This window comes from Pseudorca crassidens, chromosome 2, assembly GCF_039906515.1.
Source record: "Pseudorca crassidens isolate mPseCra1 chromosome 2, mPseCra1.hap1, whole genome shotgun sequence".
Taxonomy (NCBI): domain Eukaryota; kingdom Metazoa; phylum Chordata; class Mammalia; order Artiodactyla; family Delphinidae; genus Pseudorca; species Pseudorca crassidens.
In genome coordinates, this window is record NC_090297.1 from 80,572,250 (window position 1) to 80,585,463 (window position 13,214).

Here is a 13,214-nt window from a genome sequence, read left to right on the forward strand (position 1 = left end):
TCTTCGTTTCTGTGCGAGGGCTTTCTCTAGTTGTGGCAAGCGGGGGCCACTCTTCATCGTGGTGTGAGGGCCTCTCACTATCGCAGCCTCTCTTATTGCGGAGCACAGGCTCCAGACGCTCAGGCTCAGTAATTGTGGCTCACGGGCCCAGTTGCTCCACAGCATGTGGGATCTTCCCAGACCAGGGCTCGAACCCGTGTCCCTTGCATTGGCAGGCAGATTCTCAACCACTGCACCATCAGGGAAGCCCCTCCTTTTTATCCTTTTAGTGACTCCAATTTCTTTTGTATTAGGCCACTTGAAGTTGTCCCATCTCAGACATTATAGTTGTCATATCTAGAAGGTGATTTGGGTCTTTTTAATGTTTTTAGTATCTCTATTAAACTTTTGAACAAATGGAATACAGTTATCATAACTGTTTAATGGGTTCTCTGCTAATTCTGACATTTATGTCACTTCCAGGTTGGTTTCGATTGATTGATTGATCTCCTTTACAGATATTGTTTTTCTGCTTCTTTGCTTACCTGGTAACCATTGATGCCAGATGTAAATTTTACCTTATTGGGTGCTGGATATTTTTGTAATCCTGGAAAACTCATGTGAATTCATAGGACATACAGAAACATTAGTTCCAGAAGAAAAAATCCACTGGCTTTGGCTGTGATATTGATTATGATACAAGTAAATTTCCTAGGAAATAATATAAAAAAGTTTTGTCAGCCTCTTATCTATAGTATGAAGGCAGAAACAAATTGCATTTAGCAGTGTTGTAACATATGGTGGAGTTTACTTTAGAGCAATATGGTCTTATAGAACTTTCTACAATTATAGGAATGTGCTTTATACAATCAAATATAATAGCTGCTAGTCACATATGGCATTGAGCACTTGAAATGTGGCTAATGCAACTAAGGAACTAAATTTTTAATTTAATTTTAATTAATTTAAACAGCAAAGTTTTTACATTGTTTTATTTTTTTGTTTGTTTTTTAGGAGTTCTTTATTAAAGTTTAATTAGTACTTTAATAGAAGTATTTCTCTAGTGACCTAGGAATTTTTCCTTTTGGTACTCACAAGGGCCTGACTTCAGTCACCCACAAGTGACATCTCAGCAACCTACCTGCCACCTAACAACCCAACTAGGTAACCTGATATAACTTCTAAACCCCAAGCATTTTTCTGGAACCCACTGAAATGTGACTAAAAATGCCACCTCTAGCAGCTTGACATTTGAAAACCTGACTTTGGAGCTACCTACTATCATTCTTGACAACCCAAACTCTTAATGCTGCTGCTACTTGACAGATCCGTATTGTAAACAGCTGCAAAAACTTGACATCTAGCATAAGCTCCCTACCAGAGCTTATTGCCAGTTCCTTTGACCCAATTTTTTATCTTAAATTTGAATGGCTGAAGTGTATATTAGGACCACTGAAAAAAGGAATATCCAGGTTATGGTGTCAGCTGCAGAGAGCCTTAATATTTAAATCATGGTATCTAAGGTTAATTGGTATAGGCAATAACCAGTTAGATATCAATAAGTATTCCACTAGTTCAGATTTAGTCAAGATGGAAGAGAATCTAAAATAAAGTACTTTTATTTATTCATTCTTTTAAAGTTAGTTTATTTTTTTAATTAATTCATTTATGCATTTTTGGCTGTGCTGGGTCTTCGTTGCGGCACTGGGTCTTTGTTGCGGCACACGGGCTCTTTGTTGCGGCATGTGGGCTCAGTAGTTGCAGCTCGCAGTCTTAGTTGCAGTATGTGGGATCTTAGTTCCCTGACCAGGGATCGGACCTGGGCCCCCTGCATTGGGAACATAGAGTCTTAACCACTGACCACCAGGGAGCTCCCAAAGTACTTTTACTTTTTATTTAAAAATTTTTTTTTATTGGAGTACAATTGCTTTACAATGTTGTTAGTTTCTGCTGTACAATGAAGTGAATGAGCTATATGTATACCTATATCCCCTCCCTCTTGGACCTCCCTCCCATCCCACCCCCCCATCCCACCCATCTAGGAAGTCACAGAGCACCGAGCTGAGCTTCCTGTGCTTTTATAGCAGGTTCCCACTAGCTATCTATTTTACGCATGGTAGTGTATATATGTCAATCCTAATCTCCCAGTTAGTACCCCCTCCCCCCCCCCTCCGCCCCATGTCCACAAATCCAGTCGCTGTGTCTGTGTCTCTATTCCTGTCCTCAAGTAGGTTCATCTGTACCATTTTTCTAGATTCCACATATATGCATTAATAGACAATATTTGTTTTTCTCTTTCTGGCTTACTTCACTCTGTATGACAGTCTCTAGGTCCGTCCACATCTCTACAAATGATCCAATTTCATTCTTTTTTACAGCTGACCAATATTCCATTGTATATATGTACCACATCTTCTTTATCCATTAATCTGTCGTTGGACATTTAGGTTGCTTCCATGTCCTGGCTATTGTAAATAGTGCTGCAATGAACATTGAGGTACATGTGTCAAAACCTTTTGAATTATGGTTTTCTCAGGGTATATGCCCAGTAGTGGGATTGATGTGTCATATGGTAGTTCTATTTTTGGTTTTTTAAGGAAACTCCATACTGTTCTCCACAGTGACTGTATCAATTTACTTTCCTATCAACAGTGTAAGAGGGTTCCCTTTTCTCCACACCCTCTCCAGCATTTATTGTTTGTAGATCTTTTGATGATGGCCATTCTGACTGGCGTGAGGTGATACCTCATTGTAGTTTTGATTTGCATTTCTCTAATAATTAGTGACGTTGAGCATCCTTTCATGTGCCCTTTGGCCATCTGTATGTCCTCCTTGGAGAGTTATCTATTTAGGTTTTCTGCCCATTTTTTGATTGGGTTGTTTGTTTTTTTGATATTGAGGTCCATGAGCTGTTTCTGTATTTTGGAGATTAATCCTTTGTCTGTTGTTTCATTTGCAAATATTTTCTCCCATTCTGAGTGTTGTCTTTTCATCTTGTTTATGGTTTCCTTTGCTGTGCAAAAGCTTTTAAGTTTAATTAGGTCCCATTTGTTTATTTTTGTTTTTTTATTTTCATTACTCTAGGAGGTTGGTCAAAAAAGATCTTGCTGTGGTTTATGTCAAAGAGTGTTCTTCCTGTGTTTTCCTCTAAGAGTTTTATAGTGTCCGGTCTTACATTTAGGTCTTTAATCCATTTGGAGTTTATTTTTGTGTATGGTGTTAGGGAGTGTTCTAATTTCATTCTTTTACATGTAGCTGTCCAGTTTTCCCAGCACCACTTATTGAAGAGGCTGTCTTTTCTCCATTGTATGTTCTTGCCTGCTTTGTCATAAATTCGGTGACCATATGTACATGGGTTTGTCTCTGCTTTCTATCCTGTACCATTGATCTATATTTCTGTTTTTGTGCCAGTACCATATTATCTTGATTACTGTAGCTTTGTAGTACAGTCTGATCCTCCAAACTCCTGAGGGTCCCTCCAGGCGTGGGAACCCCTCCCCTCTCCCAGCCACCCCTCAGGAGCGCCAGTCCCATCCAGTCTCCACTCCTCCCCACTCGCTCCCCTCCACGTCCTACCCAGTCACTCAGGGGTTCTTCCCATCCCCTTGGGTGTCAAGGTCCCCCACCAGTGTCTGGTATGTGCCCTAGTTGTGGGGAGACGTGAACTCCGTGTCTTCCTACTCTGCCATCTTGACTCCAAATTGCCCAAAGTACTTTTAAACAAAACAAGTTTCATTACATATTTTTGGAATTTTGCAGTATGTTTGGATACTTCTAGGAGTATCAGTGATATTTAAACTAGGACAGTGTATCCAACTCTCATTGGAGGGTTAAAATAGAACTTTTAAGGAACTATTTGGGCTAGATATTTGGTATCCTAAGAGCTGGCATTAGGAAAATAGCCTGGGCTAAGATCTAAGAATTTACCCTTTTGTCTCTAAGGCATGTTTAAAGAAATTTTCATAGTTTTTAAGAGTCACACATAGCTTCTTAATATCCTTTTGGTAGCTAAGTCATAATTCCAAGTCTTCTTCCACATAGCCAGAGAACACCGATTCCCATCCAGGAAGTCAACCAACTGGTTGCAAACTGGTGCTTTTACCTACTACTCTGGGCTGCTACTCTTCACTGATTTAAAAAAACGAAACAAAACATTTTTTGAACTTTCCTAGTTGGTATCATTTCAGATGTGGCAAATACTATCTAACTTGTATCACAAGGACTTTTAGAGAAGGCTTCAGAGTATAGTAAGAAACATTTGTTTCTTTTGTCTTAATTAGCTTTTCCTATACTTTAGCTTATTTTATTTAGCTTTTTAGCATTTAATAAACAACAATGTACTGAGTGTTATACATGCAATCTGGTTGCTCTTCATAAATATCTGTATATAAAATAAACTTGGTTAGATCATTTGCCTTAGGTTACACAGTAATTGGCAAAATCATGGAAAGCCCTTGGCTTTAAACATAGTATAGTTCTCTCACATAGGTAAGATACTAGTTCATTCAGAAAATAATTTTATGTGTCTAGCACTGTGTTGGCTGGAGAGATACATGAAACCACGTAATCTCAGTTCATGTTTATATATTAACACTGAGAACTTTATTGGAGAGATAGGTTAAACTTGTTCTTTGTGTTCTTGTAAGTTTTAAACTTATTTTCATTTATTATATGAACAGTATTTTAACAAAAATCAGATAGTATTTGAACAGATATTAAAAGTTATGTACAAACTCATTATGTTAAATAAATTGCATTCATTTTGTATGTTCCAAATGTTGCATTATCATTTTTTCATATAGATATAACATAATGAAGGTATAAACTTTTTAAGTAACATTTACATTTTCTCTTCTTTTCTGCAGATGGCTGGTACCATTGATATGACTCTTCAAAGTGACATTATGACAATGTTTGAAAACAACTTTGATTAAAACTAGGTTTTTTAATTAACCATCAACTTAAATGAATAATACAAAAGATTAAAATGCAAATGGTAAAATAATTGCTTTCAGACACCAATATACCAGTCTTATACTGTATTTTGACTGCTCTTAGATGATTAAACAATTTTCACTTAACATTTTTTAATAGCTATATGTTCATTTTTTTAATGACATAATTTACAGGAAATTTTATAGTTCTGGATCCCTAAAAATTGAATAAATTCCCAAATGTTATTCATTTTACAAATAGTCTACTATATATTATAGGCCCTGTCTAATCAATGAAAATCCTAAAGAGATGGTGTCTTCCTGTTTAAAATATGAAGACTATACAAGGGTATCAAAAATATAGTTCTTGTTTAGTTTCTAATTTTGCTTTTTAGAGGGAGTTGTCATTTAATGGAGTTCAAACCTTATTTTATGGAGTGATGGGCCCTTTTGTAATGCAGATGTTTCAGTATTTTATTTATTTTTTAAAATTGAAGTATAATTAACCTACAACACTGTTATTTCCAGGTGTACAACATAGTGATTCAATACGTCTGTACATTACAAAATGATCACCATGAGTTTTTAACTTTTAAAACAAATATTTGTCTGCCTTCAAAAATATTTAGAACCTCTAACAAACCATACTTGGTTTCTTTGAGTGTCAGGTTACATAAGATTCTCTATTGGTTCTATATTCAAAATTTATATTACCTATGGTTTGAAAGATGTTGAATTTGAGGCAAAATAGCAGTAGATATTAATTATGTATGCAAGTTTTTATAAGAATCTATACATTTCTTAATATGCATATGTGATAGCAATGGAAATCTAAAGTTTTACTTACTAAGTATTTAAGTCTGTAAAATAGTTTTGTTTCATCATTCTCAAGTTGGAATTATGTATAAGTCATGTATATCAGCTTCATGTATTTTAAAATTTTGATCTCTTGAAGTGTAACATTCAGGCACTATTCCAGTATCATCTAAAGTGAAAATTCAAAGTGTATGTGTATTGTAGAAAAAGAAAGTTTTCTTGGCTTCGTTTATTTTTATAATCAATATGATATTTTTTGAAATATCTTTAAACTATTGACCATTTTGAAAACATGATTAACTAGTAGCTAAAATGGTGACGATACCTTCATGAAACATAGCCAGAATTAAAGTGAAAATCATACCTATACCTATTAAACTATATTTTTAACCAAGAAATTAGTATGCATATACTAAACAGCATGCATTGTTTTTCCTAAAAGATCATATAGATATATATTCTAATGTTTATTTATATATATAGTCTTAGATACTTCAGAAATGCATAGTGGTTACCTCTAGGTGATGGGATTACAGGATTTTTTTTTTTGCTTTTTGGTTTTTTTCCATTTTCTGTAGACTTTTCAGTATTTTCTGGTTCATTTAAATATTGATTGTGTAATGCTTTTATGATCTGTGGGAAATTGTCCATTTTGAAGAGAATAAAAATAGTAAATAAGAATTTAGTTCTGTCACATACACATTAAATCTTTCAACAACTGCCTTTCAATAACTAATAAAACTGCTCAATGAATGATCTTTGTCTATATCTAAAAAGAAAGTTCAGCTTCATTAACATATCCTTTTACATTAAATGGCTTACTTGAGGTTTTCCTGTAAACATTTGCAGCAGTCCTTATAGAGAGCTATGTTATGGTGATCAGTGTTTAGTTTAACCAATTTCATGCTTGAACCTTTGCTCAGTCTGTAAGGGGCCTGGCACATTGCAGATACTCAACAAAATTTTGGTAGGTTGATTGAAGGCAGTTCTGCAGAGAAATTATTGATGTATGACTGATCCTTCCTATGTTACGCATTATTTTTTAGTACAAAATTGTTTGGCTTCTCTTAACTTCTTGCACGGAGTTTACTTGTGTTAACAACATTCTCTATATAATCAACCTTTTTCCTTTTTTTTCCTTTTCGTTCTTGAGTTGTTCTGGAAGTGTGGTCCATGGACCAGCTGCATCAGCATCATCTGGGAACACGCAGATTCTCAGACTTCAGACTTACTAAATCAAAACCTCTTGGTTTGGGGTCCAGCAACCTATAGTTGACCCTCCAGGTGATTCTAATATACACTGAAGTTTGAGAATCACTGCTCTAACTGAACCCTGGCTCTCTCCTGCAGGCTGTCATTTAGTACTTGTTTTTCCACTAATGGTTTTCTTATCTTGGGAGTGCTACTTGCAGACCATTCTCTCCTTCCCTAAATATCCCAGCTTTAAGTTTTTCATGATCATCAGACTATACCACCCATAGTCATTTAGCATCCCTGGTTCACTCCTCCTCGTTCCCCAGAGATTTTAGTCTCTGTTTCACTGTCACTGTCTAATTGATGCTTCTCAGTCCCTTGACTTCTCTGCTAATGACCTTAATATCTAATCAACTTTAGCAACTCCTTTGTCATTGCCAACAACTATAACTCTTCCTTAATCTCAGTTTCAAGCATCCTAGTCTCTCACTATTTACTCCTGTCTTTTTCTAGCTTAATCTGGAAAGGCCCTGACTCCAGCAATCATTAGACCTCACTAGGACCTACGATCCTTTAACCCTAGTGCCTTTTCACAGTACCTCTCCCCTCACACCCTCACATCTCTCCTCATCCAGAGTCTGTAGTACATTATCATTTATAATCGCTCCCTTGCATACACTCTCAACTCCATTGTTCCTTTCTTTGTTGAACTCACTTGGCAAAACTCCAGTCTTTTATTAATCTGCCTGCTTGGCATCCATGAAACTGGTTAGAGAAAGACATACACCTCTAGCAAGAATAACAAAAAGAAAAAGACACAAATCACTACAGATCCTATAATCATTGAAAAGATAAAAGGGGGGCTTCCTTGGTGGCGCAGTGGTTGAGAGTCCGCCTGCCAATGAAGGGGACGCGGGTTCGTTCCCCGGTCCGGGAAAATCCCACATGCCATGGAGCGGCTGGGCCCGTGAGCCATGGCCGCTGAGCCTGTGTGTCCGGAACCTGTGCTCCGCAACGGGAGAGGCCACAACAGTGAGAGGCCCGCGTACCGCAAAAAAAAAAAAAGATAAAAGGGAAATACATAACTTTACATTCATAAATTTGAAGAAATGGACCAATTCCTCAGAAAACATAAACCATCAAAACTCAATCAATGTGAAATAATCTAAATAGCCCTGTACCATTAAAATTTTTTTAATTCATAATTTAATGGCTTCTGAAAAAAATCTCCAAGCCCATATGATTTCACTGAAAAATTATACCAAACATTTAAAGAAGGATTAATACCAGTGTAAAACAATCTCTTGCAAGAAAAAAATCTATTCTAGAAAATGCCTCTTCCAGAAATTGGCCTATTCTGTAATTTTTGTCAACAGGACAAATTTTATCAACAGGAACAGGGAATACTTCCCAACTCATAAGGCCAGTAATACCCTGATACTACAATCAAAGACAGTACCAAAAAAAACAAAACAAAAAAGCTGCAGACCATTACCTCTAATGAACTTAGACACAACAATCTTCAACAAAATACTAGCAGACCAAATCCCATAATGTATGAAAAGAATTCTACTCCAAGTGTGATTTAGTTGAGTTATGCAAAAGAAAACCCAAGTTATACAAATTGGAAATGAATAAAACTTTTTGGTGTTTTTTTATTTCTTTAGCTATAATTTCCCAAAATGTTAAATAATAGAAGCAATAGGAGTCATTTATATTTCCAATTTTAAAGTAAATGGCTGCAGGATTTCACCATAGGCTATTTTTGGGGGGTAACTATAATGTTTAAACAGTTTCTAAATTAATCTTGCTTTAAGGAACAGCTGCTGAATTTTTGCACATGATTTTCTACACAGAAAATCCAAGAAATCTAAAAAAAACTACAGCTAATCAGTGATTTAAGTAGGGTCACAGGATACAAAATCAACATACAAAAATCTGTTCTCTGCAGGCTAATGAGCATGTGAAAACAAAAACAGTAACATTTATAATCAGTCGAAAGAATATGGAATATTTAGGTATACACTTAACAAACGTGTACAGGATCTGTATACTGAAAAGTACAAAATGCTTATGGAACAAATCAAAATAGAAAGACCTAAATAAATGAAGAAACATACTGTGTTCATTAATTGGAAGACACCATAGTAAAGATGTAAGTTCTCCTCAAAATCACATCCTATCAAAACCCCAGCAGTTTTTCATAGACCTAAACAAGCTTATTCTAAAATGTATGTGGAATGGGAAAAGCACTAGAATAATTAAATAATATTGACAAAAAAGAATAGCATGAGGAATCATTCTGTGTGACATTAAGGCTTACTAAAAAGCTATAGTGGGGACTTCCCTGGTGGTCCAGTGGGTGAGACTCCGAGCTCCCAATGCAGGGGGCCCAGGTTCGATCCCTGGTGGGGGAACTAGATTCCGTATGCATGCTGCAGCTAAGAGTCCACATGCTGCAACTAAGAAACCCACATGCAGCAACAAAGATCCTGCGTGCCACAACTAAGTCCCTGTACAGCCAAAATAAAATAAATAAATATTTTAAAAAACTACAGTAATCAAGAAATGTATTAGTGAAGCGGTAGACCCAGAGATCAGTGGACTAGAACAGAATAGGGAACCCAGAAGTAGAACCATAAAAATATGCTCAATTGATTTTTGACAAAAGTGCAATTCAGTGGAGGAAGGATGGAAGGATAGTCTTTGTGGGGTTTTTTTAGTTTATTTTTGACTGTGTTGGGTCTTCGTTGCTGTGCAAGGGCTTTCTCTAGTTGCGGCGAGCGGGGGCTACTGTTTGTTGTGGTGTGTGTGCTTCTCATTGTGGTGGCTTCTCTTGTGGAGCACAGGCTCTAGGCGCACGGGCTTCAGTAGTTGTGGCACATGGGCTCAGTAGTTGTGGCTCGTGGGCTCTAGAGCACAGGCTCAGTAGTTGTGGTGCACGGGCTTAGTTGCTCCGTGGCATGTGGTATCTTCCCGGACCAGAGATTGAACCCGCGTGCCCTGCATTGGCAGGTGGATTCTTAACCACTGCGCCAACAGGGAAGTCCTGGAAGGATAGTCTTTACAACAAATGGTACTGGGGCAACTGGATATCCATAGCCAAAAAAAAACCAAACAATCTCAACCTAGGTCTCACATCTTATGCAAAAATTAACTCAAAAATGCATCTTGGACTTAAATATAAAACCATAAAATTTTAGGAAAAAAAACAAGAAAAATCTTTAGGCTCTGTGTGTTAAGCAAAAAGATTTTAAACTTGATACCAAAAGCATGATCCATAAATGAGAAATTGATAAATTGGATCTCTTCAAATTAAAACTTTTGTTCTATGAAAAGATAAACTACAGATTAGGAACAAGTATTTGCAAACCACATACCTGACAAAGAAATATCATATACAATAAAGAACTCTCAAAACAATTGTAAAAAAATTAAGAAATGGGCAAAAGACATGAACAAAATTTCCTCAAAGAGAATATACCTATGACATATACACATGAAAGCATGTTCACCATCATTAGCCATCAGTGACATGTAAATTTGAACTGCAATGAGATATCACTGTACATCTATCAGAAAGGTCAAAATAAAAAAATAATGACAACATAAAACGCTGGCAAGGATGGAGAAAAACTGGGTCACTCATATATTGCTGGTGGGAATATAACGGTAGAGCCACTTTAGAAACCAGTTTGCAGTTTCTTACAAACAAAACATGCAAAGCCATGTGACACAGCAATTGTACTCTTGGGCATTTATCTAAGATAAATGATAACTTATGATCACACAAAAATGTGTACACAAATGTTCCTAGCAGCTTTTTTCATAATAGTCAAAAACTGGATTGGGGCTTCCCTGGTGGCGCAGTGGTTGAGAGTCCGCCTGCTGATGCAGGGGACACGGGTTCGTGCCCCGGTCCGGGAAGATCCCACATGCCGCGGAGCAGCTGCGCCCGTGAGCCATGGCCTCTGAGCCTGCGCGTCCGGAGCCTGTGCTCTGCAACGGGAGAGGCCACAACAGTGAGAGGCCCGCGTACCACAAAAAAAAAAAAAAAAAAAAAAAACTGGAAAACATCCAGATGTCATATAATAGGTAAATGGTTAAACAATTTGTAATATATACATACTGTGGAATACTACTCAGCAGTAAAGAGGAATGAACTATTGATATATACAATAACTTGAATTTATAGGAAATTATTATGCTGAGTAGGAAAAAATCCCCAAAGATCATATACTATATGATTTCACTTATATAACATTTTTGAAATGACAAAATTTTGGAAACAGAGGACAGATTAGCAGTCACCAAAGGTTAGGAATGAGGTGTAAGTATGGTTATTACAGGGCAACATGAGGGATACTTGTGGAAATGGAACTGTTCCGTATTCTTGATTTTGGTGGCGGGTACACAAAGCCACATATATGATACAATTAGAAAGCGTAAAGTACACTGGATAAAGTATACACAGGTTCTATTATTTCTCTTATAACTTTGTGATTGTGTCACTTGAAATGTCAATTTAAAAAAGGTAATACTCAGGGCTTCCCTGGTGGCGCAGTGGTTGAGAGTCCGCCTGCCGATGCAGGGGACACGGGTTCGTGCCCCGGTCCGGGAGGATCCCACATGCCACGGAGCGGCTAGGCCCGTGAGCCATGGTCGCTGAGCCTGCACGTCTGGAGCCTGTGCTCCACAACGGGAGAGGCCACAACAGTGAGAGGCCCGCATACCGAAAAAAAAAAAAAAAGGTAGTACTCAAAACTAAAAACTAAGTACTAAACTTATAGTGGTAATCATTTCACAATATATACAGATATCAAATCATTATGTTGTACACTTAAAACTAATACAATGTTATAAGTCAATTATATCTCAATTTTTAAAAATTAGGGAATCGGACTTCCACTTAGGATCTAGAAAACTGGAAAAAGCATTTCTCCCATCATTACAATGAATTAAAAAGCCAGAAAATCTTTAAATTCACAAATTAATCTGAGGGCTGACATTGCAGGGTAACCCAAAATCTAAAGAAACACAAATGCATCAAAGGAGAGACATGACATAAGCACTGGCTTACCTGAGGTGGGTAGCACCAAATGCTATATAATCTGGCAACAACAACAATAAAAAATTATCTAAAAGTTCTAACAAATTGCTAAAGGCTGGTGTGGGCTAGCTTGAGAATAGAACCATTGGGAGCACAAGAGAAATCTGCCATCACTTTCAGGCTCTTCTCCACAGACCTCATCAGTACTTAAAACAAAGATTTGGGGGTGAGGGTGGGGCAGGATGAGCGTTCTGAGAAAGCCATCCTCTTGATGCAGGCCTAGAAGAGAAGAGCAGCAGATACAGGAAAAGCACAAAGGCCCCCCAGATCCTTCTCCCCCATCTTCCCTAAAAAATATAAGGCTTAAGCTTCCGGAGGAAGAACAGCAAACTCTATCAACTTTAGGGCATAAATGAAGACCCACTGCAACTGGGGGAAGGAAATAGAAATAAAACTTCTAATCCTGGGAGAGGGGCAGGAAATACATTGTGGGTCCAGACCATTAGAGATACCGTGTCACTGGGGGCAGGGAAGGATCATTGAGAAGGTCCCACTCTGATATCCAAGGACATACTGCCTGCTGACGAGGCTGAATTAGGACAGCAGAGAATGCCCTGCCCTTCTTACCACCAGGGTAAAATGCAGTCAATGACAAGTAAAAGCAGTCTACTGCAATCAGAGGTGCAAGAGCATGGAAAGAGACTGTAACTAACACTAAGCATAAAGAAGGACTTAAAGATGAGCATGTAGCAACTATTGAGAAAAATTCACTGGCAAACCAGGATCCACCCTCATGATTCACACCAGATCCACACCAGAGAAATTTGAGAATCTGTGGTGTACAGAGGATAACCGTAGCAACAATAAAATCCAAATCCAGCTCAACTTCTGACTAGATTGACTCAACCTCCAGACTAAAGGCCTAGCAAAAGAAAAAATGTGTCAATTTCCAGGCATAAAAAGTATATACTTTTGGGCTTCCCTGGTGGTGCAGTGGTTGAGAATCTGCCTGCCAATGCAGGGGACATGGGTTCGAGCCCTGGTCTGGGAGGATCCCACATGCCGCGGAGCAACTAGGCCCGTGAGCCACAACTACTGAGCCTGCGCGTCTGGAGCCTGTGCTCCACAACAAGAGAGCCCGTGATAGTCAGAGGCCCGTGCACCGCGATGAAGAGCGGCCCCTGCTTGCCACAACTAGAGAAAGCCCTCGCACAGAAATGAAGACCCAACACAGCAAAAAT

At 37.9% G+C, this 13,214-nt stretch overlaps 1 protein-coding gene and 1 long non-coding RNA gene across 3 annotated transcripts in view; one reads left to right on the forward strand and one right to left on the reverse strand.

Moving 5' to 3' along the window:
- BRDT (bromodomain testis associated) overlaps positions 1-4,913 on the forward strand; it is a 48,481-nt gene extending 43,568 nt beyond the window's left edge. For both annotated transcript variants that reach the window (XM_067726893.1, XM_067726894.1), the window contains exon 17: positions 4,845-4,913. In XM_067726893.1, coding sequence (XP_067582994.1) covers positions 4,845-4,913 — 69 coding nt within the window. The remainder of the gene's footprint in view (positions 1-4,844) is intronic.
- LOC137218975 (uncharacterized) overlaps positions 1-13,214 on the reverse strand; it is a 72,476-nt gene that overhangs the window by 52,341 nt on the left and 6,921 nt on the right. The window lies entirely within an intron of this gene.